General features: G+C 42.0%; 1 protein-coding gene and 1 long non-coding RNA gene across 6 annotated transcripts in view; one reads left to right on the forward strand and one right to left on the reverse strand.

Moving 5' to 3' along the window:
* LOC128330107 (uncharacterized) overlaps positions 1-25544 on the forward strand; it is a 44990-nt gene extending 19446 nt beyond the window's left edge. For all 4 annotated transcript variants that reach the window (XR_008309955.1, XR_008309959.1, XR_008309958.1 and 1 more), the window contains one exon: positions 25313-25544. This is a non-coding gene — a long non-coding RNA (uncharacterized LOC128330107). The remainder of the gene's footprint in view (positions 1-25312) is intronic.
* The window catches only part of CHN2 (chimerin 2), a 218505-nt gene that overhangs the window by 127503 nt on the left and 65107 nt on the right, over positions 1-25895 (reverse strand). For both annotated transcript variants that reach the window (XM_053262420.1, XM_053262419.1), the window contains exon 2: positions 9370-9408. In XM_053262420.1, the coding sequence (XP_053118395.1) occupies positions 9370-9408 (39 nt within the window). The remainder of the gene's footprint in view (positions 1-9369; positions 9409-25895) is intronic.

Genomic DNA, 25895 nt, shown 5'->3' on the forward strand with positions numbered 1-25895 from the left:
AGGATATGTGGAATCAAGAGATCAGCTTGCAAGCAGCTTCTGATCTGCCTCATACCTGGAAACTATTGTATAGCTGCGTTCTCACAATCATGGCAATCCTGGTTAAAGAATTAATCAGGATTGCTGAGCCCCGGACAGCTGGTTCTGAGAATACAGATTTCCAGGGCAATCCTGGTTTAACTGAGATCTTATCCTGAGTTTCTATCTTGATTAAATGCAGTTTAACCACGTTAGTTAATGACTGCCAATTTTAAAATTTCTTGGTTTGTTTTAATGTTGTAAACTGCCTAGATACTTCGGTAGTGGGTGATATGAAAGTATGATAAACAAACAAACAAACAAACAAATATTGTGAGAATGAAATCTATATTAAGAAAAATGCAATTTTTTTTGTGGGAAAATATATGCTTTTTAAAAAAAGTTCTTCTTGATTACACATGTGAACATGTTCTTTTGTTTTCATATACTTTGATTTTTAAAAGGTCATAGCCACCATCCGGCGACACAGTATTATCAACACATATTTGTTGTATCAGTTCTGATAAGCTTGTGGCATGAGTAGAAGATACATTTTCAGGTGCTATGAGAGTATATAAAACCAGTTTGTTCAGAGGCTATGGTGAGATACAACTGAAAATAAAATGTATACCACTTACATACAAACTTAAAGCAACATACAGAATGTACTAAAAAACACAGAACGTACTAAAATTGTCTTACACCCTCAAATCCCTTTCATTCCAGCTTAGTTTCATCAGTGACAGATATCTCACTGGTGAAGGTAGATGAAGGAAAAAATTGCCCATGGTGGTAATGGAGACGTATTTTATAAACTGTTTACAAATCTTATTTTTAAAATACTGTATTTCTCTTCACCATTCCATTTTTCAGCCCTCTGCTGCTTGCTCTCCAAGAGCTATTTACATCTTTGGCTTCAACGATCTTATGTCAGTAAGTGAGATGGTCAGTAATAAGGCAAGTAAATGAAATACATTAGAAAATTACTTTAGTCAGCAGGGCTTTTTATGCATCATGGAGGAAGTGAGTCTTTAGGGAATATAGAAGTGAGAAAAGGGATAGCTATTTTGTAGTCCAAGATATCTTAGGATTTATTTCAAATGAGGCATTTTGAAGTCAGCTGTTAAATGTGCATGTTAGGCTAACATATTCATAGCCAAGACTGACTGAGTGCAAGCTGACTCAAACGTATAAATATAGGGGGAAACATAGTGACAGAAATAAATCAATACTTGGAATTTACACAGTACTTTTCTTAAATGCTTTTATTGTTTCATGTGTACTATACAGTATACAGTAAGACCTATAATACTATATTTTAAAGATGGAGGAGCAATAAGACTGAAATAAAGTGCAACTGTTCACACAAACAACCCTACCCAGACTGCTTGTGTGAACAGCTCTAGCCCAAGTAGGGTTGCTCATGTGGATCGCCTGGCAGGTAGCCCAGGTTTTTTACCTGGGCTAAAAGTCAGGCAAGAGGGCATGCACACACCCTTTTATCCTACTCCCTGTTTGTGTTGCAGCATGGACTGCCTGCAGCAATCCTGATTAACTCATTAACCAGGATTGCCATGGTGGTGAGAACGGAGCCATATAGTAGTTCCCAGGTATGAGGCAGATCAGAAGCTGCTTGCAAGCTGATCTCTTGATTTCACATATCCTTTGCATTCTCTCGAACTAGGTGGAGCAACTAAGGAAAACTAAGCAAACGAGTCTTGACTCCACAGTAAGTCTCAACTTTCATGGTCTTCCATTATGCTTTTCTACCATCATCAAGCCATTCATGCTGGATCAGGATGGTGCATCAGTAATAGCAAGGGGTAATAGCAAAGGCAACATTGATCATGTTGCTCCACATACTATGCCTGTATACAACTAAGTACGATAGAGGCCAGGGGAAGGAGCCTCCCAGCCTGTAAAATACCTTAAATGCACCACACAAGCAACTTACATTGTGGGCTTTCGGGAAGCTGGGTGCCCTTTCCCCGGACTCTCTCTCTCTCACCGTGTTGCTCATTGTTGCAGCAACTGTGTATCCACACAGCATGGCAAGAGGAAAACCAATGGTTGGTTGTACGGAGGAAGGTAAAAATGCTCTTGCCTTCCCCCTCACTTTCTCCTACCCTGGGATTAACAGGGAATGAACTTAGTGCCTTGCCAGAGTCCATTCTGTAAGTCATGAGCATAAATGATTTGAGCCAGAAAGACAAAACCTGCCCAAGGAGACAGTTGAACCATTAGATGATGAGGGAGTGAAAGGGATTATCAAGGAAGATTTGGAGATTGCAGAGAAGCTGAATGAGTTCTTTGCATCTGTCTTCATGACAGAGGATACTGAGTGTATACACACACCTGAACTGAACTTCTCAGGAACTAAGGATGAAGAACTGAGTCAAAGTGACAAGAGATGGTAGTCCAAGCTGTTTGAAAAATTAAAAATGAACAAATCACCAGGGCCAGATGGCATCCACCCAAGAGTTCTAAAAGAACTGAAAATGTGAAATAGCAATTTCACATTTGAGCAACTTGTCCCTACAATCTGGTTCTGTACCAGAGGACTGGAAAGTAGCTAATGTAACACCAATTTCCAAAAAGAGATCTGAGGGGACCCAGAAAATTACAGGCTGGTTAGCGTAACGTCTGTTCCAGACAAATTCATGGAAAGCATAGGAACATAGGAAACTGCCATATACTGAGTCAAACCATTGGTCTATCTAGCTCAGTATTGTCTTCACAGACTGGCAGCGGCTTCTCCAAGGTTGCAGGCAGGAATCTCTCTCAGCCCTATCTTTGCATATTATGCCAGGGAGGGAACTTGAAAGCTTCTGCTCTTCCCAGAGTGGCTTCATCCCCTGAGGGGAATATCTTGCAGTGCTCACACATCAAGTCTCCCATTCATATACAACCAGGGCAGACCCTGATTAGCTATGGGGACAAGTCATGCTTGCTACCACAAGACCAGCTCTCCTCTCAGCATACTTAAGAATAAAATTGTTAAATAAGTTGAAGAATGGGCCTTGCTTTGGGAGAAGCAGCATAGCTTCTGCAAAGCTAAGTCTTGTCTCACCAACATTTTAGAGTTCTTTGAAAGTGTCAACAGGCATGTGGAGAAAGGTGATCTAGTTGACATAGTATTCTTGGACTTTCAAAAAGCTTTTGATCAAGTTCCTCAACAAAGGTTCTTGAACAAACTTAGCAATCATGGGATAAGGGGACAGGTTCATGTGTGAATTGGTAACTGGTTAAAGGACAGGAAACAGAGGGTAGGAATAAATGGACAATTTTGACAATGAAGGGAAGTAAAAGATGAGGTCCCCAGTAGGGATGTGCAAAATGTTTAGACGTTGAACTGTTTTGACTCAAAAGCCCAGGCCCTTATAACTATGCTAAATTAAACCAATTTAATATGGTCTGTCTAATCCTTAAATTCCCCATGGACTAGCTGTTCAGGACATGATAGTGTAATAATGGGATAGTTCCTGTGCTAGCCATCCTACTCTGTCTAGGTATGCGCAAAAGCGGTCCGGTGGTCCGCAGTCCAACAGTTTGGTTCGGAGGTTCGTGATCGAACCAACACCCCCCCCCCCGCCGGTTCCATCCAGACGGGAACCGAACCGCCGGACAGGTCCGCAAATTTTTTTTAAAATGAATAAGAAATACCTGTCGCCCCTTTGGGGGGTTTGCTGTAGGCCGTGGGGGTGGGGTGGGGGTCTGCAAGGGTTCCCCCTCCCCCTGCCGGCGGCCTCGCAGAGGGCATTTGAGCATGCGCTGCAGCTCATCTTTACGGAGGCCTGAAAGGGCCAAATACACTACATTTACCCGGCCATGACGGTGATGAGGGAGGCCGGTGGGGGGAGGGGGAACCCTCATGGATCCCCCCACAGCCTACAGCAAGCACCCTTGAAGAGGCTACAGGTATTTATTATTTATTTAATTTTTCTTTGAAAAAATTCACGAACCTCCACCGGACAGGGGGGGGGGCGGTTTGATGGGGGCCGGACAGAACTGGCCTGGTTCCGTTCAAGGCCAGTCCTGGCCTCGAACTGAATCGGGCCAGATGGTTCCATGCACACCCCTAACTGTCAGGAGAGCCTTTACAGACAGGTCTATCAACGGCTCCAGGCTCAGAGGCAAGATGCCTCTGAATACCAGTTAAAGGGAGCAACAGCAGGAGAGAGGGCATGCCATCGTTTCTTGTCTGTGGCAGAGGCATCTGGTGGGCCACTGTGTGAAATAGGATGCTGGACTAGATGGGCCTTGGGTCTGATCCAGCAGGGCTGTTTTTATGTTCTTATAGGTTCTTAACAACAATGCTCCAGCTCAAATTTGATATGATGGAAATATTAATGAAGATAGTTATGGCACTGAGTTTCACAGTTAGGGAGGGCTTCAGAATGGCAAATCCAGGAGTTTATTCTCCTCAAACCTGTTAAAAGCTGACCTGGAACACCCACAGAAGTTCAGGTCTGGCTTAGAATAGGTTCAGTTCAGTACCATCTAAGCATCTTTGTGATGTTACCAGGGAAGAGCCGCAGGTGACATCTGGGCCAGCAAAAGAGGCTGGATTGGTGACAATGGATGGACTCAGTAAGAAATGGGGCAGCAGCAGCAGAACTGAGGTGGGGGCAGTGGCAGCAGACAGAGGAGGTGACACCCACAGCAAGGTGTGAGCAGGGTGCCCACATTCATCACTTGAGCTGTCACCCCATCTGGCTTCATGGGGTAGTTGCCCCTGGCCTTGTTCAAAGGAAGTTTTTAATTCCTTCTGACTAATGGATTGTGCCAGGAAAAATGGAAAATTCCACTGCCAAGGTTGCTTGCAACAATGGGTACTTCCTGCATGATCAGGAACCCCTGATCATGCAGGAACCTTCCTGCATGATCAGTACCCAGAAATGTTGGGGGCAATATGCTAAATCATTGTAAACCGCTTAGAGAGCTTCCAGCTATAGAGCGGTATATAAATGTAAGTGCTATTGCTATTGCTATTGCTACTGCTGCTGGGATGCCTGGAAAACAAAGCTAAAGCTTCTGCTGTAGCTAGCTCTTCCATCATTTTCCCTCCCTCCCTGTAATTTATGTTGGAGGGGGACAACAACAACGAGATGGTGGAAGCTCCCCTGTGCTTAGTTTTTTCAAGCGTTCTTCTAGAATCACAGCATCAAATAATTATAGATTTGGAAGGGACCTTGGAGGTCTTCTAACTCAGAGAAGGAAATGGCTGTTGCATCCTTGACAAATAACCATCTGTTTTCATCTGTTTAAAAACATCTAGCAAAGGAGAGCCTCCAGCATAAATCTCTAGCAATGGAAGTTGTGATTCTCTTTATATTAAGCAAGGGGAGGGCAAAGGTCCTACCCCAGCACAGCAACCCTTCACTGGCTGTTTCTGGTGTCTACCTTTTTGGCTTTTTTTTTTTTACTGTGAGCCCTTTGGGTTCAGGGAACTATCTTTCCCCCACTATGTAAACCATTTTGAGAACTTTTCACTGAAAATCGGTATATAAATAATAATATATTACCGCTCTAATTTCCCTCCTCCATAATCTTCTTCTTTTTTTAAAAATGCATTGGGGCTCTTGTATTGCATGAAATGTGTAGTCAGCTCCTAATAGGGTCAGTCCAGTTCATATTAAAAAGTGGCCCTTAGGCACACAATATGCTACTAATACAGACAAGCTTCAGCCATCCATGTGATAGACACAGCGGCAAAAAAGAAAGAAAGCCACAGTCACATTTAAAACCACAGTCAGTGTGGTTGAACTTGTGTAAATGTAAAGAAGTCTATACAAGAAGGAACACAGGAAACTGCCATGCTGAGTCAGACCATTGGTCCATTTAACCCGTATTGTCTGGAACAAATGGCAGCAGCTCTCCAAAGTTTCAGGCAGGAGTCTTTCCCAGCCCTACCTGGAGATGCCAGGGATTGAACTTGGGGCCTTCTGCAAGCAAAGCAGATGCTCTACACTGAGGTATGATTCTCAGTGTACATAACACAACACATAACATAACACATATCATGTGAATGGAATTTTAAGATGAATTATTTTCTGTTTTTTAATTTAATATCAGCAGTCTTAATTTGCATATACATAAGAAAGGAATCCCAGGCTGGGTTTATCCACATCTTTCCCCCCATTATTTGCAGATCATTGTGTTTTGCTCTGCATTAATCTGCAGGTTGGGAATTACACCAAACCTGAGGCAAGTCACCTGATCATTTAAAACAGATTAATTCTAGGGTGTTTTTAAAATAAAAAATAAAAATCAAGTGTTGAATTGAGGAACTGGTATCTCAGACAAAAGTGTGCAAGCAAGTCCTTAGATGTCAAGAACGACGATCAAAAGAGAAGAATTTTGTTTTCAGAAGTAAAATTAGCTTTTGTGTAAAAATACATGATTATAAAAATAGATTGAAGAATAAGAGGAGCAGGTAAAGAATTAAAACAAACTGAAGCATATTCTGAGCAACAAATTCTGAGAAATCTAAGTCCGGGGGCGGGGGGGGAGGCGGGTGAGTGAAGTCCAAGGGCAGAGTCACGTGAGATCCTCAACAGGAAGTGACAGAAACAGGTAAGTAAAATGTATAAATTTCCAAGTATAAATTTCCAAGAAAAATCACATTAATGGACAAACTATGTGCATTGTTAAATGTGTCACTGCTCTGATATGCCGATTGGTTAATTGATTGATGGACTGATTGATTTCTAATGGGACCACCTATGGATTGGGATCTTAATGGGGGATGAGGTACAGGGCAGCTTTAACCTTACCAGATGCCATGGTCCTGATCTGGATCAGGTCCCCAGTCAAGGGGGTAAAAAAGCTTCCACTGCAGCAGCCCCCCCCCCCCCCCCAGTAAATAGTATGTGTGGTGTCAATTTAGACTGCAGTCCGTATACTGCTGTTCCTATCTATAGTACTCAAACTGGCTACTATTCACCAAGGAATATTAAAGCACATCAATGATGTGCTTCGTGTCATGTGTAGTTTGACCCAAAGCCACAAGATCAGAGATCCCACATTGGGCAGTATTAAATCTTTGATTCTTTGGCCAGATACTTTTCTACTTCATTCTTGGTGTTTGAGAACAGGCACTCTTAAATTAGCATAAACTGAAATGAATATCCAGAAGGGAGAAGGAAAACATATGCAAAGAACTTGCACTTGCCTTGTAAATTGAAATATAATAGGAATACAGATTAAATAAGACTTTAACAAAAGGATGTTTACATCATTGCAGCCCTTCAAAAGAATGACTACACAGCACTTCCTTTCAAAACCTGTAATTATTATCTTTTTAATACAGGACACCTTCACATACATCAATTTTTTCAGACTCTGGAGCTACATCAGAGTAGTACAAATCTCTGAAAGAGCAAATTAATTCAAAATCTGTATGGGGGTGGACTGGTTTGAGCTTTATAGATCTCTATGTGGAGTGAGTTATTGACATTTCCCCCTGAATGAATGCAGTTAGGCTCCTTGCTTGTCCTTCTCTGATAAAAAAAGGTATTCCCTTTCCAACTACCAAGGCAGCTATCTTCCCTTCCGTCATGTAGCATGTCAAAGTGACTATTAATGCTATGTGTCTGTGTGAGTGATAGAAGGGGATTCAAACTCCCTTCTGTGGAAGTCCTGTTGGATCTCTTTGCCCAGCCTGTTACTGCCTGTGCCACAGTACCTCATGCACTACAAGGTAGGCACTGTGACATCCTTGTATCAGGCAAGTTGTGTGGTTTGTGAGTGTGGTGTAGTAATATAATAGATGTGTGCCCCTGTTGTTGTGCGTGGATTTGCTCCTTTTATGCCTGCAAATCTGTTACTAGACACAGCTCATGAAAGACGTGCTGCATTCCTTGCCCCTTTGGGGTGAAAACATGGGCAATTTCTTGATAGCAGGCATGGAATATAGGGCTTACCCACAAGGAAAGCTGGTCGACATTCAGAATTGTTTAGATGAGGAGTTTGCTATATATGTTTACTTTTACTTTTTACTTTACTTACTATATATGTTTACTTTGCTATATATGTTTACACAAGAATCTGCCAAAAGCCCTGAGTAGGCACAGAGCCTGGGCATCACAGCACAGCTCTACCTCCTTTCCCACATTACATCTATCACATTCTTGGCTGGTTCACGTTATAGTTCTCTGAAGCTACACTCATCTATTTCCACCTGAACAGGTAGGATGAAATGAGTATGAAACTGGAACATGTTTATGTATATGAATCACAAATTATGCCCTGTGACTCGTGCATGCTTAAGTTACGGCCATGGATGCTGAGAGAGTGGTTCGTGGTCTCTTTTTAATCCATTTTGTGCTGGACTGCTACAGAATTCAGCTAGCTCAGTTTCACCACACATGGAGATAGTGAGTGGCAGATTTTGACAAGCTTCCCTCCCCACACACAGCCCTCTGTGCCATCCAAATATATATCCCTGCAGGTTGCGCAGCCCTCAAAGACTTAGTTTTGGGTGGCACAGAAAGAATGCTTCTGGGGGAAGGAGATTTCATGAGAATTCCACCACCACCACTCGCACACAAGCAGCAGTGCAGCACTAGTCTAGAACTCTCAGAAACACTGCTGTTATACTAGTGCTCCTCCCATAGCACCAGCGATTCATTCGTCTGAATGCCAGCCAATGAAATACATTTTAAAAGGCTGCCTGAGAATCATACCAGGATCTGTCCTTGAATTAAATGTCTTTTCTCTGTCTGTAGTTCTGTTTCTCATATTTGGCTTCAATCAACACATTCATAGTGACAGCTGCTGATTCTCTTTCTGTGTTTCTCCTGACTTTTATATTCACTTTATAAAACTTCTTAATTAACTTATAAACCACAGAAGGGTTTTATAAGAGTTTCATTTTAGGAGTTTCTCCTAAGTTGCTGGTTCTCAAGGTTGCTTCAGTTTGAAAGGAGGTTAAGGAAAAGAGAATTAGAAGGGATCCTAGTAGCCACTGAGTCTAATTTCATGCCATAAGGCAGGAAATCCTTGAGAATACTGTTGAAGTTGTGCTACATATTAGATAAATAAATCCTATACTTTAACAAATCTCTTATAGATGACAAGACTCATAAATCTATGATTATTATTCCACATCTTTTCTAGCTAGAGATATCTAAATTCAAACATTGCCTAAGGTGGGATTTTTGAACATTTGATCTGTATCCTTGTTTGCTTTTCCCCCTCACTGGCTATGGTTCTTCTTGTTAATGCTCAGTTCATTTCCTCTAGGTCCTTCAAACCATGCTCAGTGCCTTTCTCATGGCTGGGGACATATCTCACAACTCGGGTCTCTCACCCTTTCCCCATCCCCCAATTTAAATCCCTGATACTCACAGTATGACTTCCATATGGGTGGCTGATACTCTTCAGCATCTAGAATAATAACAGAAAGGGGGGGGGGAATCAATCAATCATCATCATCAACACATATCTTTTATATAGATTTCAAAGTTTTCCAAGAAAAAAATGTTCTCGCCTTTTCAGGAGAATGCCAAGCTCATTCAAAATATAATATTACAAATGACAAAGGCCTGGTATTACAAGGTAGAAATGTTTTGGAGCATTTTTTGAAATGCTGTAATGGGATGACATATACTTACCTACATGGCTCTGTCACTGATTAAAGTAATGAATACTCAAATAATATTAATTTATGTATTGTTTCAGTACAGCCACCAGAATTTGAAAGGATATGATAGAGGACATGAAAACCATGGCAGCTCTGAATCAGTGTTCTCTCTAAGGCATGCACGTGCGCACGCACTCAAATGTTTTTTTTAAATTTCCACTCAATTTTAGACCCTACTCAGGTTGAATCAGGAATTTATACCCCACTCTAAATGCATGTGAGCGCGCACTGCCGTGATACTGCTGCCCAGAACAAAACTCATTCCACACACAGATGAAAAAAAATTAGAGAACACTGCTCTGAATCTATACAGAAAAGAATACTTGTGACTCAATCCAAACTGTAGAGTAACTCTAGAGCAGGCATCCCCAAACTGCGGCACTCCAGATGTTGCTGAACTACAACTCCCAGCATCCCTAGACACAATTTTTTGTGGCTGGGTATGCTGGGAGCTGTAGTTCAGCAACATCTGGAGGGCCGCAGTTTGGGGATGCCTGCTCTAGAGTAACAACAGCTAGATGCTGCCCTTGAATTTAATATTCATCTAATGAATGTAAAAATAATAAATAACTTTTAAATATATTTGAATAATGAGTATCTTTTAAATATATGATTTTCTATAGTTGGTACTGTATAATTTGCAAATGTTTGAGATCTGGATGGTCAATAAAGATATCTCAAAAGAAGACATTTGGAAGAAAACGGTTTGCCATCCCAAATTTACTTTCTCCATTGTACTACTACTACTACCACTACAAATATTTATATACTGCTCTTCAACCAAAGTTCTCAAAGTGGTTTACATAGAAAAATAAATAATAAATAAGATGGTCCTCTGTCCCCAAAGAGCTCACAAAGGGTTTCACAAAAGAAACACAAGGCAGATACCAGCAACAGCCACTGGAGGGATGCTGTGCTGGTGTTGCATAGGGCCAGTTGTTCTCCACCTGCTAAATATAAGAGAATCACCACTTTAAAATGGTGTTTCTTTGCTCAGTTAGCATTGTAGTTCTACTGAGTTCAGTTTAAGAAAGTGGATCCAACCCAGAGAAAATTAGTTGCATTGAAATTGTTGGGATAAGAGAACATCCACTCTACACCAACTAGTGATTCTGTTGCCATTGGCTAGACTTAGTATTCTTCCAACCCAATAAATAGGGCCCACTTAATTCAAGTGATCATAAGTAGTCCAGACTAATTAAATGGGACATATTCCCAGAGTTGTGTGCAGAACACTTGAACACCCCTTATTCATCCTCCCTTTCTTCACTCTCTCCCCACTGTGCAATATGGGGAAACTGTGTTCTGGATGAACAACCTTCCCTTACTAATCAGAATCCCCCACACAGGAAAGATTCTGCAATTTTCAGAAACAGACCCTCTGTTTGCCAAATAATCCTGAAATACAGGTAAGCTCAACGTCCTCACCCCCCACCCTTCCTTGTGTGATAATATATTTAGAAGTTGGGCTATATTTTCATTTATTTTATTTATTTGTTTACATTTATATTCTGCTCTTCCTCCAAGGAGCCCAGAGCGGTGTACATAGTTAAGTTTCTCCTCACAACAACCCTGTGCAGTAGGCTAGGCTGAGAGAGAAGTGACTGGCCTAGAGTCACCCAGAAAGTCTCAAGGCTGAATGGGGGATTAAATAACAGGCTGTTCTGTGAAGTAACGAGTGGATGGTATGAGGTGGACGGGACAAAATGAAAGGCATCAAGGAACATGAATGAGTCAAGTATGATGAGGCTATTGGTCCATGTGCTATTCACTCTAATTGGTTATCACTCTGCATTCTTGTGTGTATCTTCCTGTATCTTCCCAATCCTACTTCCTGGGAGACCATGGTCAGGGATTGAATCTAGCACCTCATCTAGGATCCAAGGCTGTGTCTTTCCACTGAGCTATGACTGTACATAGTGCCTTTTTTATACCTGCTGGATTCACAGGGATGAATCCATACAGACTGGAGATATAGGACAGATGTGTGAGGTCCCATGAGTTTCTACCCTGCTACCCTGTAGCTGTAACTGTGTGAATACTTATTTTTTCCCCGGGGGAAAAACCAGCTATGTTTTCTCAACTGCATGTCAACCTTTTCAATCTGAAATAATTGTTACCATCAAGTTGCCCAAACACTAGACTTTGCTTTGTGGTGGGTACATGTGCAGCTCCATAGATCTCCTGTTACGCTTTCCCACTGAGTTAACAGGCAGGTCACAGAGCTTTCTGCTGTGCATTTGCTGTTGGGGCTTATGTTCTCCCTTCAATATGTTGCCCCATCCCTTTCCTCTGAAAAATGCCGGTTTCCTTCACAAAGGCAGCAATACAAAAAAACGCACAGAGACGCAAGTTTTGGGAGGTATAGAAACATAATAAACAAACAAACAAAACAAACAAACCAACGAATCAAAACAAATGTTTTGCTATTGCATTATGGACATTATTTGTATGGAGGCATTACTCTTCCCCCACTGAGCTTCTGGGTTCTCCATGCACGCTTTCTACTTGTAGTGCCAGCGGTCTCTTTTTTCTGCCTGGTGCTGCAAGGTGTGTGTGTGGTTCTGCTGAATATTACCGTGGCTTCATTCAGCCATCACTGCACATTGCAGGTCTGCACACAACATAAGGCCCAGAGGGCCAGATCTGGCCCACAGGGACTTTTATGCTGACCCCCAGGTAGGAACATCCTGTAGCAACAGCAGAAGCCATGAAGCGCCCTTGGCTTGTCCTGCTGATGAGCAGCAGCAGTTTAATGCAGTTGGCCACTTGAGATCAGATGAGATGCATGTAGCACTGATTGGGCCAATGAGTGAGTAAATGAGCCAGTTGCTGCTGCTAGAACAGCACCAGCAGAGATGGATGGAGTGGAACAGTAGTGGAACAGCACTACAACTACTACTACTATGGAAATTGATATACCGCTTTTTAAGCAAAGTTCTCTAAGCAGTTTACATAGAACAACACATAAATAAGGTGGCCCCCTATCCCCAAAGGGCTCACAATCTAAAAAGAAACATAAGGTAGACACCAGCGACAGCCATTGGAGAGTAGTGGTGTGCCCGAACCGGTCCGGCGGCCATTCCAAAGAATGGCCGAACTGCCGGACCGGTCCGGCCCTGCCTGGTTCGGGTCCGGGTGGGGGGTATGCCCTTAAGGGCGGGAGGGCTTGCTTAGCCCTCCCGCCTCCTTGCCCCCGCCAGCGCCCGTATTTCCTAGTATAGGGGCGCTGGAAACCAGCCGCCCCCCCCCGCCGCCGCGGCGAAAGAACTCCCCAAGCCAGCCCTCCCTCCCTCCCAGCTAGCTGGCCGCCCGCCCGCCCTCCCGCCGGCTCGCTCACCGTTCACCGTATAGAAAACGAGAGGAGCTCCGGCACAGAGCTCCTCTCGTTTAGAAGGCCTCCCGCAGAATGGTGTTTTGCGCGCGCGCATGCGCACGCCGCAAAGCACACCGTTCGCCGGAGGCCCAGTCTACCCGCCGGGAAAGGCCCAGTCTACCCGCCCAGTCTATCGCCGGAGGCCCGGTCTACCCAGCGATCGGAGGCCCGGTCTACCCGGCCCTTTCCCGGCGGGTAGACCGGGCCTCCGATCGCCGGAGCCCCGGTCTACCCAGCGATCGGAGGCCCGGTCTACCCGCCGGGAAAGGGCCGGGTAGACCGGGCCTCCGATCGCTGGGTAGACCGGGCCTCCGGAGATCGGAGGCCCGGTCTACCCAGCGATCGGAGGCCCGGTCTACCCGGCCCTTTCCCGGCGGGTAGACCGGGCCTCCGGCGAACGGCGTGCTTTGCGGCGTGCGCATGCGCGCAAAACACCATTCTGCGGGAGGCCTTCTAAACGAGAGGAGCTCTGTGCCGGAGCTCCTCTCGTTTTCTATACGGTGAACGGTGAGCGAGCTGGCGGGAGGGCGGGCGGCCAGCTAGCTGGGAGGGAGGGAGGGCTGGCTTGGGGAGTTATTTCGCCGCGGCCGCGGCGGGGGAGGGCGGCTGGTTTCCAGCGCCCCTATACTAGGAAATACGGGCGCTGGCGGGGGCAAGGAGGCGGGAGGGCTAAGCAAGCCCTCCCCGCCCTAAAAACAAGGCCCCCCTTCGGTGCCGGTCCGGACTTCTCCGGACCGTGCACATCACTACTGGAGAGATGCTGTGCTGGGGTTGGATAGGGCCAGTTGTTCTTCCCTTGCTAAATATAAGAGAATTGCCACTTTTAAGAAGTGCCTCCAATGCTTTTTAATATCTACATGAAACCTCTGGGAAAGATCATCAGGAGGTCTGGTGCAGGGTGTTATCAGTATGCGGATGACACCTAAAACTATTTCTCCATGTCAACCTAATCAGGAGAAGGCATAACCTCCCTAAATACCTGCCTGGAGGCAGTGATGAGCTGGATGAGGGATAAACTGAGGCTGAATCCAGATAAGACAGAGGTTCTTATTATGTGGGATCAGAACTCAGGAGACGATTTTGATCTGCTGGTTCTGGGTGGGGTCATGCTCCCCTGGAATGAACAGGTATGCAGTCTGGGGGTGCTTCTGGATCTGAATCTCTCCCTGGTATCACAGGTTGAGGAGGTTGCCAGAGGTGCTTTTTATCGGCTTTGGCTGATACACCATCTGCGTCCATTTCTTGAGATGAACAACCTCAAAACGTTAGTGCATATACTGGTAACTTCTAGTCTGGATTACTGTAATGCGCTCTATGTGGGGCTGCCTTTGTATGTAGTCCGGAAAATCCAGTTGGTTCATAACACGGCAGCCAGGTTTGTCTCTGGGCCATCTAGGAGAGACCATATTACTCCTGTGTTGAAAGAACTAGAACTACACTGGCTGCCAATACGTTTCCAGGACAAATACAAGGTGCTGGTCTTTACCTATAAAGCCCTAAACAGCTTAGGCCCTGGGTATTTAAGAAAACATCTTCTTCACCATAAGCCCCTACACCTGTTAAGATCATCTGGAGAGTTTCATCTGCGGGTGCCACCAAGTCATCTGGCGGCTACTCGGGAATGGGCCCTCTTTGTTGCAGCCCCTGGACTTTGGAATGCACTCCCTGTTGAAATAAGAGCCTCCCCATCTCTGGCAACTTTTAAAAAGGCACCGAAGAATTCACCCTGGCTTTTTAATTAGATCTATGGTTCTAAATTTTTTTTAAAACAAAAAAAATACTGGCTTTTAAATGTTTTTAATTTTTTAAAATGTTTTAAATGATTTTAATTGTTAAGTGATTTGATGTTTTAAATTATTTTAATTGTAAACCGCCCAGAAACGCACGTTTTGGCTGGCATATAAATAAGTAAGTAAGTAAGTAAGTAAATAAATAAATAAATACACTAGTAGAATAAGAAAGTCAATTACACTGTATCATTAATCTACATAAAGTGTGTAGGTTAATTAAAATAATTTGATGTTTTCTATTCTCCTACCCTACTTACGGAAATGAAAATCAAGCACATTTCCTGAGCTCACACACATACATGAGTACTATATATCTTTACATACACAGTCCATTTTACTTGAAATGTTAGTGATTATTATTAACTACAGTATGTTGTTTAAAATGAGACTAGGTATTTGAAGAAATAAACTGTAGCAATATACAGATACATTTGTCATCCGCTCCACAGTCCTCTAACCACTTATCTATAAAAACCTATTGGTTCAACACTCGTTTGCTATAATATGCTCTGCTTAGGCTTTCTACTTCTCTTAAATCCAACATAACACTGCTTTACAATTTACAACGCAATACTGCTTTTCTAATACCAGGATGTATATTTAATTTGTCAAATGGATGTGCTTTAAACAAATGCAAAGTTAACCCTATTTCATTAATGATGACAAATGACACACCCAGCAAGTTTGACTGAATCTGATGTAGCAAGTCATCATTCATTGATTGTTCAATATCCAAATTCAATACGATTGCATAAACAGAGACCTGTGTTTGCACTGTGGCCTTTTCCTATTCAAATAATCCGTTTCACAGCAGCTAATCTCCTTTGCTCCATCTACCCTTCAAAGTAAGAAGGCCACAACTGACTCCCCCCCGCCCCCGCCAATGCCCAAGAGCATAGCATTGGATGCTTATGAAATTATCTTATTAACATCAGCCTTGATCACAATAATTAGATAATCCTTTGGTTAATAAGTACGTAAAGACCAACGCATTGACACATTAGAGGTAAAAGGCTTATTTTCCATTATGGTTTTACTGCCTGGTCCAGACTTTCATTTGTAAACTCATTTCAGGAAATGAGCCAAGCACAATGTTATTATGAGTCTGAAGAAGTAGCTTTTATGATCCAATGAGCATTAAATGTTAGATTAAATTTTATGAGGATTTCACATCTACATTGAAGTAAACTATTTTGACCTGGAAATGCTTAAAATAATTTTATCTTTCTATCTATATATCTGTTCTCCGTGTCTCAGATGAATGACTGCTGACCAGAAATGAAGCAGGCAACCCAGTGGCTGCCAGCTGCTTTCCAGTGGAGGGGTGGGCCTTAGAGCCATCAGCGCACAGGGGCACACCTGCAGAATGGGGGAGACCACTGAAGGGGAAAGTCTTGAGATGGGCAGATATAATGGGAACATGCGGGAGTACCACAAGATGTCTGAAGTAGGTGGGATGGGTGTGGGGAGTATACAGAGTTATTTAGGGCCAGAAGTACCAAGGATGAGGGCTGGGCTTCCGGTGAGGGGCCAGGTCAGTGCAGACATCCAGCTAAGAGCAGGACCACTAGGTGGTAATAATCCTTCTCCTTCACTCTGAGGCACACAGGGCAAAGTTCAAGAGCCCAGTCAACCAGCTTTAGTTGGAATGTGCATACATATTATTATATAGAAATGAAGGCAAAGCTTAACTCAGGCAATTGGAAAATTGCACTTGTGAAAGGATAGATTTGTAACTAAAGTGTAAAGTCTTTGACAAAAGCAGCAAAATTGTACATACCTCATGGGTATGGACAACTCCCTTCCCTTGTCTCTGTCATTTTGGGACTTCATCTCAAGGTGTGTTGACCAGTGCCAGACTGCTGTCTGTGCTGTTGGTTTAATTCACATTAAATGTTATGTATGCTTGGAGTGTTCATCCTAGGGATTGCTGATGCAAAATTTTAATATTGTTTAATATTAATATTGTCTGTGGCTCATTGTCACATACATACTGCACATTTCTGTTTGAAGATGCATGTTTTCCTTTCATGCATTATGATGTTAAGCAATGCAATGAGAAAGAGAGAGAGAGAGAGAGAGAGAGAGAGAGGGAGAGATTAGGGAAGATATGATACACAATTTTTTTTTCACAGATCTCCACTTATTATTATTATCCACTTTACAATGTTTTCCATGGGTAAACAATGCAGTACTTTGACAGGGAATATTTTCTCAGCAATTAATTCTTATTGAATTGTTTGCTTTACAGTATGTACTGAACCACTTACTAACTACTGATGTTTACTACCCCAATCTTATCAGGACTACTAACACAGTAAATTAAAAATGGTAAGATATAATAATGCTTTGTTTGCATTAGGCTCTCCCATGCCTGCATATACTTCAGTATCTCACACTGACAGTGAATGAGTTGCTATTAAGTTTGAAGCTTGTTCAAAGAGCTTGTCTGGCATATGTATCTGGTACTCTTAGTTTTATTTGTTTCTTAGTATTGGAGTATCTGTCCAATAATTATTCAAAGACTTATTTAAGATTTTCTGAAAGATACATAAGATCTTCTTCCTTAGAAAAGATCGAGCTGGATACAAAATTTAAGAATGCTGTAACTGATTAGCAGTACTGGAAAGTAAAAGCACTACTACTACCACTACAAATATTTATATATCGCTTTTCAACAAAAGTTTCCAAAGCAGTTTACATAGAGAAATAATAAATAAACAAACAGGCAGGCAGGCAGGCAAGCCTCACAATCACAAAATAATCATAAGATGGACACCAGCAACAGTCACAGGTGGGGTACTGTGCTTGGGGTGGATAGGGCCAGTTGCTCTGCCCCTGCTAAATAAAGAGAATCACCACTTTTAAAAGGTGCCTCTTGCCCAGTTAGCAGGGGCAACTGGGGCTACTACTTCAGCCATTCTATAGTTCCAAGGACTTCACTACTGCTGATGCTCATCCCCCCTTATCCTAGCTCTTTGGATCCCACAGGAGGCTGAGAGGGGGAAGGAGGAAAACACTCAGAGCCTCTTCTCATGATCGCTGAGAAGGGCTAGAGGGTGAGTTGTGGGGAAGGCTGGTTAGACGTACCTTTCCCGCAGACGAGCAGTCCTTCTTCCATGGCAGGTGGATTGCCCACCTAGATAAGCACCCATTCCTGCAGGTAGCTCCATGGGTCAGGGTGCCAGGAAGTGTTGCCCCACCCCCTGGAGCTCCAATAATGCACTACGCAATAATGCACTAGGCAATAATGCACTACTACGTGTGAGGTGTATTATTGGGATTCCTCCCCCCCCACCAAGTCTGCCAGCCGCGGTTGACACACAATCATTCAAATTGGGTTAGGAGAGCACTCGGTCTCCTAATCCCGTTTTGAGGGGAGGCTCTGTAGGCAGGTTTGTCGCTGTGGTGCTGCTGGGATCAGGCCTGATCCCAGGGGTTCACATGCACATGCAAAACTGGGCTGGGCTACCTTAGCTTGGTTTTGCATGTGTGTGTGAACAGCCTCTCAATATACTCTTAGCACTGTCACTTGCCCCATCCAAAGAAATAGTCCTTCTTTGCATAGTCCTGGTGCTCTATCCCCTGACACCAACCTTGCCTCCCACACCTGCATCAGCCATCTCCCCCACCACCAACTGCCAGGATGGCCTCACCTTCTAGGTGCTTCACTGCCACTGCTTGATGTCGTAGAGTGGCAGAGACAGCAGCGGGCATGGAGCTTGCATGCAGTGGTAGCTTCTCCTCCAGCATATCAGTCTCTCTCTCTCTCCTCCGAACTTCCATCCACAAAGCTGTTCTCTCCCTTTTGGGAGCAGACAACTCAGACAAGTATGTTGGTGGACATTTTTTGGGGGGGCGGGGCAGGGGAAGGAGAGTCATCAAAGTACTGGAGCTAGTACAGCAGTAGTGACAAGAAGCCACTACTGCATGCAGGCTCTGTCTTCACTGTTGCTGCCACTGACCTACAACAGAAAGCAGCAGCTGTGGCATGCTCAGAAGGTGAGACCAGTATGGCAAAAGGGATGCTCTGGTTGAGGAGCTGGGATGAGTGTCAGAATATGAGATAGCATCAGAGGGTGGGATAAGAGGTTCATTGCTATTGTCTCAAGCTGACCAATATTAACTTCATTGAATTATAACATCCTAGGGACTGTTGAAATTGACCAATGGCTAAACAGAAAATATTGTGAAAATCATTTCCATGATTAATTGACAAACACTTAATTAAAGCAATGCCTGGTTTTTCCCCACTGCTTAGAGCAACTATACATTAAGCCTAGAAGTATGTTGCTAAGGCTTTTTATATTGCATAGGCCAGAACAGGAATATTGTATCTTGTTTCATCAGTTATTTTATTTTAATATCTTAGAATTGAAATGTGTTACTTAATATATATATATATATATATATATAAATATTAATTTCACAAAAGCCAGGAACAAATTGTCTTTGCTGTATGATAATTCTGACATCAGAGGTAGATACCAAGATTTTTAAGACAACCATCTCATAAAATCTAATAAAATAAAATAAAATAAAATAAAAGTGAGGGAAACTATTTCATTTAGAAAATGGGATCAAAAGCAAACCTCTTCTTTAATGTAGGCCAAACTATGAAATGTGTTTTGGATAAGACAAAAATGATTGGAAAATGTTCCCTGCTGAACATAATCAAATGTTCATATGCAGATGCTGTACAGAATCATTCCCAAGCATTATGCACAGTTCTAGCTTTCCATACATGGTTTAAAGATTTTAAGTAATCATTACCCAATTTATATACAGTTCAACCTACCAAAAGTACTAATTAGCTAGATATTGGGGCCAAGTCAACAGATTGCAAAAGCAAATGTGAAACTAGTGATAATTATTTATTATTGTTGAGATACTTCCACATTTTCAGAGTATCACTCAAAAGCACAAGCATCAAGTGAATGGAACAACTAGAACTATGCTAACATAGTATTTGACCAGTGAAAATTAGAATGGTGAGATGGTAGGAACACTGTTACAGGGATGCTTCTGTTCAATATTGAATAAGATAATGCAATGCCCATTGACTTGGCTTACTAAATTTCCTGAAACTTAATAACCTTTAGCAAAATATAAACCACTGCTTTCACTCCCTCAATTGTGCCGACACGTCATTTTATCATCTCTGTCACTGAGGGCACTTTCTTCTCTCCCTAGTCAAGGATAATTGAGGTGATCTGACCCTATTCCTTTAACTGACTGGAAAAAGGAATTCATTCTCTTTCAGAAGGGGCAAATTTCCACTTTCTACTTCCAAAACCCTTACATTTGACTTTCTCTATATGTAAACATTAAAATAGTTTATTACCAATATAAATACAAATATATTTATTGCAATATATTGCAATAAATACATTCATGCTGGGTAACAGCAGCAACAGCAGCTGAGAAAGGCACTACACTGGGTTTATAGAACAGGCAACATTTGCTCTCCCACTGCTAAAATAAGACAACCACTACTTTGAAAAGGTGCCCCTTTTCCCAGTTAGAAGGGCTCACACACACAGAGTCAGAAATAAGGACAACATAGACTTGGTATCTGTGGACACAAGGGCATTTTGGAATACATAGTTACTGTAAACATACTGTACATCTATGCATTTACTTTTACCAGCATTTTACTTTTATGAGCATACCAGTGCAGCAAGAGTCATCCATAGGTTTTATTGCTTTCCTCCTCTATCCTGCCAGCATGGCATGACAGAAAGTTACAACAGTGTGCACAGTAATTGACATTTATTTAAGGGTGGAACACACATCTTTAAAAGAAATAAATCAACTAGTAAAATAACTTTGCAACTCTGCATTTTCTCTCACGTTTGAAAAGCAAAAACAAACCACTATGGAACTTAAGACTTGATAAATATAGTGCAGAGCCACAGAAGCTTTTAATCAAGCTTCTGAAACAAGTGGAGAATTCCCTCCCCAGACAACAGAGAGCAGCACAGTTTGTTTTGCTGTTGGGTATTTTCTTTGGCCCCTCCCTCCTCCATTCACCCAATCCATGGCTACTTCATGCCATGCTTCTTGCAACAAGCCAAGAATAAATCTAGGGGTTGGTTGGACACAATCACTGGTGTAGGCGAGGGGAGACGGGGGGGGGTCACTGACCCCAAGACACCTCTGGGATGGACCCAAGGTGTCCGGGATGGACACCTCCAGGATGGATCCCGGGATGGACTCTCTGGCATTCTCTCCCTGCCACTCCATTCTCTCCCCCCCGCACAATTGCAAGTTGTGCTGTTGCTTTGTTTTTGCAGAGGAGCTTATTTATGGTTGCAAATTTGTGCTACCAGCAGCATGCTAAAATCCTTCCTTTCCTTAGCTGGCGGCAGCACCTCCTCCCTGTCCCTGGAGAACTAAGAGTCTATTGGCTCTGCATCTGCAGTCCTGGCCATGTGATCTTTGTGATTTTAAAGGGGGAACTCTTTTAAAGCAGAGATTACCTATAAGATTATTGGATACAGGGGTGTAGCTAGGGGAGAGAGAGCCTGTGTTCATCCCTCTCCCCAGCTCTCCCCAGTGAGGAAGATAATGAACAAAATAGGGAGGGGTGGAGCTGGGGGTCCTGGGCTCAATTATAGCTATACCCCTACTTGGATAAATACCCCTGAAGAAAGCTTATAGTTGAAACACGTTGGGCACATTATTATCACATCAATAAAGAAGATTGCACCCAATTCCCAGCATCCTAAGACTTAGTCTTTCCTATTGCTTTTTCATTGGATGCTTCCTTTTTGTTGTTCCTGTTGTTTTCAATTTTGCTAGAGGAAAAAACTATGTGTGTGTGTTTCTTTCTGATTTTGAGGTGACTGATTGTGGGTGGGGGTGGCTTTTTCTGCTGTCTTTGTCTTGTTGAAAATATATTTATATACTGCTTTTCAACAACTGCAAAGTTGCATAGCAGCAAAATATTTTTAAGAAAATGGTTCACTGCCCCCCAAATAGCCCACAATTCTGTGGGGGGAAGGGGAAAGTGGAGAATCCTGGATTAAGGATTTTGATAGTAGTTCATATACAGAGTTGATAAGAGCATGTTTGTTTGGCCATGGTGATGTGTAGAACTTGTACCAGATGCTAGGAACAGTATATTTATGTTTAAACTCCATAGCAGACTTTATCCCACCAGCTAGAGTTCAAGAGACTAACAGTATATTATTCTGGTGCATCTTTACTCAAAAATATGTTCCATTATATTGCATTGTTTTGGTAAGGTATATTTCCCTTCTATTTCTCTGCTAATCTCTGGTAGTCAAAAGAAAGGGCAAGATCTAAATATAATGTTTTTAAAGTTATAAAGACTTTTGCAGTAAACCATTAAAAATAAACCAGTAGACTGATTTGCTTCAAACTAAACACACAGACTCTTGTTCTCATGTGTGAAATATTTGTAATAGTAGTAGTGATTTTGTATTTAATTGATTCAATAGAGCCAGCCAAGTTCATTGTTCCTCTGTGGAGGAGAGCTGAACTTTCTTAGCATGCATGAATTGTCTCCTTTGCTAAGCAAAGTCTGCCTTGGTTTGCATATGTATGGAAGACTACATGGGAGCACTGTAAGATATGGGGATGGGTCCATTAGGGATATGTGAATGTATCTGAATTCAAATTGATTTGAATCTCAGTGATTCGAGTTATTCAAATTACCACTTAAAAGGGTGATTTGATTCGAATTTGCAATGAATTTTCAAAATTTAATTCAAGAGCTATTTGGCACCTTTTAAAAGTCATTCAGGCCCCCTGAGTGGTTAAAAAGGTGCTGAAATATGGTCAAATTCAATTCAAATTGAATTTTTGGATCAAAAAATCCAATTTGAATCTGATTCAAATTCAAAATGAATTTTTGGAATTCAATTTGAATTTGAAATTAATTGAAAAATGTGTTTCATGCACATCTCTAGGGGCCATAGCTCAGTTAAAGAGCATCTGCATGCTTGCATGCACAGAGTCCCAGATTCCCTCCCTGAGAGACTCTTGCCTATAACCTTGAAGAAGCTGCTGTCAGTCACTGGTCACAAGCTACATTTGCCTTGGGCCCTGCACAAGCTAGAGACACCTCTGCTCCCTTCTCCCTCTCTGCTGCTTTTACTTCCTTTGCTTGTACCTGTCAACATTATGGTTTGTTTAAACCACAGTTCCTCAGCTTATACAAACCCAGAGCTCTGCTTTAAATATGCTTTACAAACCATGATTCAACCAGCACTGGAAACAAGTATTATGGTTTCAAATGTTCGTTTCTTCATGGTTTAACCTACAGTTAAAGCACAAGTCTAAGTCTGGATGAGTCACAGAGCTGTGTTTTAAACAAACACTATCAACATCACTGTTCAGTGATGGCGCCAGAAAGGTAAAGGGAGAAGAGCAGGCAGAAGCACATGGGCTCGAGTTGGTAAACAACCAAAAAGGCCACAGTTTATTTAGTTAGGAACATAGGAAGCCGCAATATACCAAGTCAGACCATTGGTCAATCTAGTTCAGTATTTTCTACACAGACTGGCAGTGGCTTCTCCAAGGTTGCAGGCAGGCATTTCTCTCAGCCCTCTCTTGGAGATGCCAGGGAAGAACTTGGAACCTTCTGCATGTAAGCATGCAGATGACCTTCCCAGAGCGATTCCATCTCCTAAGGGGAATATCTTACAGTGCTCACACATGTAGTCTATTCATATGTAACCAGGGCAGACCCTGCTTAGCAAAGGAGACAAGTCATGCTTGCCACCACAACACCAGCTCTGGGCTGCCTTGTTTTATGAAATGTTGGTTATTAAATATATCTGCACCATATTTAGACTGCATATATATTTGGCATATTATAATAACTAGATTGCTGGTTTGAGAGCATTTCAATCACTCTAAAAACCCACAGGTTAGATTAGTAGACAACTTGTAAGTTGAAGTTAAGATATACTTTTTCAGTAATTTGTTTTTTACTGAGTTGCAAAAGTTGTGCTTTTCTGCTTACCCTAGAGCCCAGCACATTTTTCTGTAGAGATACAATTATTTTACAGGATGTCTCCAAGGCATGTCCTAATTCTAGAGTTTTGCTAATGATCTCCCAAAGAATGCTCTACTTGCAGAATAATTAATATGATTCTAAATATTAAACAGCCTTCTATTTCAATTTCAAAACCCTTTCCATCATACAAAACACATACTTAAAAAGTGCCAACCAATCTACAGATTGTTAAGAGATGAAATTATGAGTAGTGGGAAAACTATTAGAAGAGCAAACAAATTGACTATTTCTTTATGAAAGAGTGTGGCATTATTATTATTATTTATTGAATTTATATACCGCCTAATATTGAAATCTCTAGGCGGTGTACAGAATTAACATAATATAAAATATAAAACATTTAAAATTCATAAAAAGATAGAAGTCATAACAGATAAAAACACATTAAAATTTAAAAATTTGGTCTCAGTTGAAGGCCTGGGAAAATAGATGTCTTCAGGGTACTACTACAAACAAAAGGAGATGCTCTTATATCAGCCAGGAGCGAGTTCCAAAGCCCTGGGGCAGCCACAGAGAAGGCCTAATCCTGAGTTGCCACCAAACAGGCTGGTGGCAACCATAACCAGACCATAGTTTTAAACTGTTATTGCTGGTCTATGGCCAAAATAAACTTCTGATATAAAGAATATGGAAAAGAAAGCTTTTGTACAACACAGAATTCTCAAAAGTAGATTTAATTATGCATCAGTTTACAAGTATTACTAAGCTCTACATATAAATTGCATGGGGAGGATAGGTAAAATATATTTTAGAATTGTTTAGAACTCAAACTAAAATGAAAATGCACATGTAATATCTAGCACATTCAGAGCTGGGAGGTCTAAACAGAAAACGTAAATATCCTTTTTGGAGCTGCACTTGAAGGGTATCAGGGTGGGGTGGGGGGCTGACAAGGACTAGAACTAAATGTGTAGTATTAAAACTTGCTAAAACGAAAGAGTAAAAGCTTCCCTGCATTCAGTATTGGAGACAAGCAAAATCCTGCATTACTGATTTTAGAGCCAGTTTAAACAAAATTACCACTAGATGGAGATCAATAGAATTTGTTTTCATTGTAGCCATAAGGGTTGGCAACTGTCATATACTTTTTTTACCACAGGTCTTTGGTGGATTACAGTGGCATGAAAAAAATGATGTGACAGCATGTAATGCACATGATAAGCCACTTGCAGCAACCAAGTGCTTCACGGGTATCAGGCCAAGCAGTAGCAGCTAACTGTAGATGGTGAAGGGCTCAAAGCTAGGGCTGGGAGAATCAAACACACCCCAGCATCTGGTGCTGTATCTGTGGTGACCTACATAGGAAGTTTCTTGATAAGCAGCCCTGACCCATAGAGGCCTCTCACTGTCACCATGCTAAGTGAATATGGAATTTAAGAAAGTATGGTATACTAAAGCAAGGATAACATGTTTTTCCTCTTCTATTACTCCAGGGCATAAAAGTGTCTGGAAAAGATAGAGAATCTTCTCTGTGTCAGCTGCCTCTGTAGGAATATCTTAAACTGCCCTTGAGAAAAAACTTCTTTATCATATCCTGATTGCTAACTGCACCATATTTATCTCACTTAGATGCATTAGTAGGAAATGGGTAAATTAAGAGACCCAATTCACTACTACATCATTCTAGATTCACTCTACTGTAACACAGACGGTTTGCATTAAAATGGATTAAAACTGGATAACAATGATTGTGCATCAGATAATTTCTTGACCTTTAGTTTTTAAGAGGTCACATGTTCCATTTTTTGTTATATTTTTGATTTTTAAAGCAAGAAGGTTAGTATTTAGTAATATTAATAGACATTATACAATCAAGTACATAATAGCTGATATATGATTAATTTGGCTACAAAAATAAAAGGGATTTCTTTTATTACCTTACTTGGAAAGCTATTGAAGAGTTTATATAACAAGGCTATTCACATGATGGATCCCCAGGGCATAAGAACATAAGAACAGCCCTGCTGGAGCAGGCACAAGGCCCATATAGTCCAGCATCCTGTTTTGCACAGTGGC

This window comes from Hemicordylus capensis, chromosome 6, assembly GCF_027244095.1.
Source record: "Hemicordylus capensis ecotype Gifberg chromosome 6, rHemCap1.1.pri, whole genome shotgun sequence".
Taxonomy (NCBI): Eukaryota; Metazoa; Chordata; class Lepidosauria; order Squamata; family Cordylidae; genus Hemicordylus; species Hemicordylus capensis.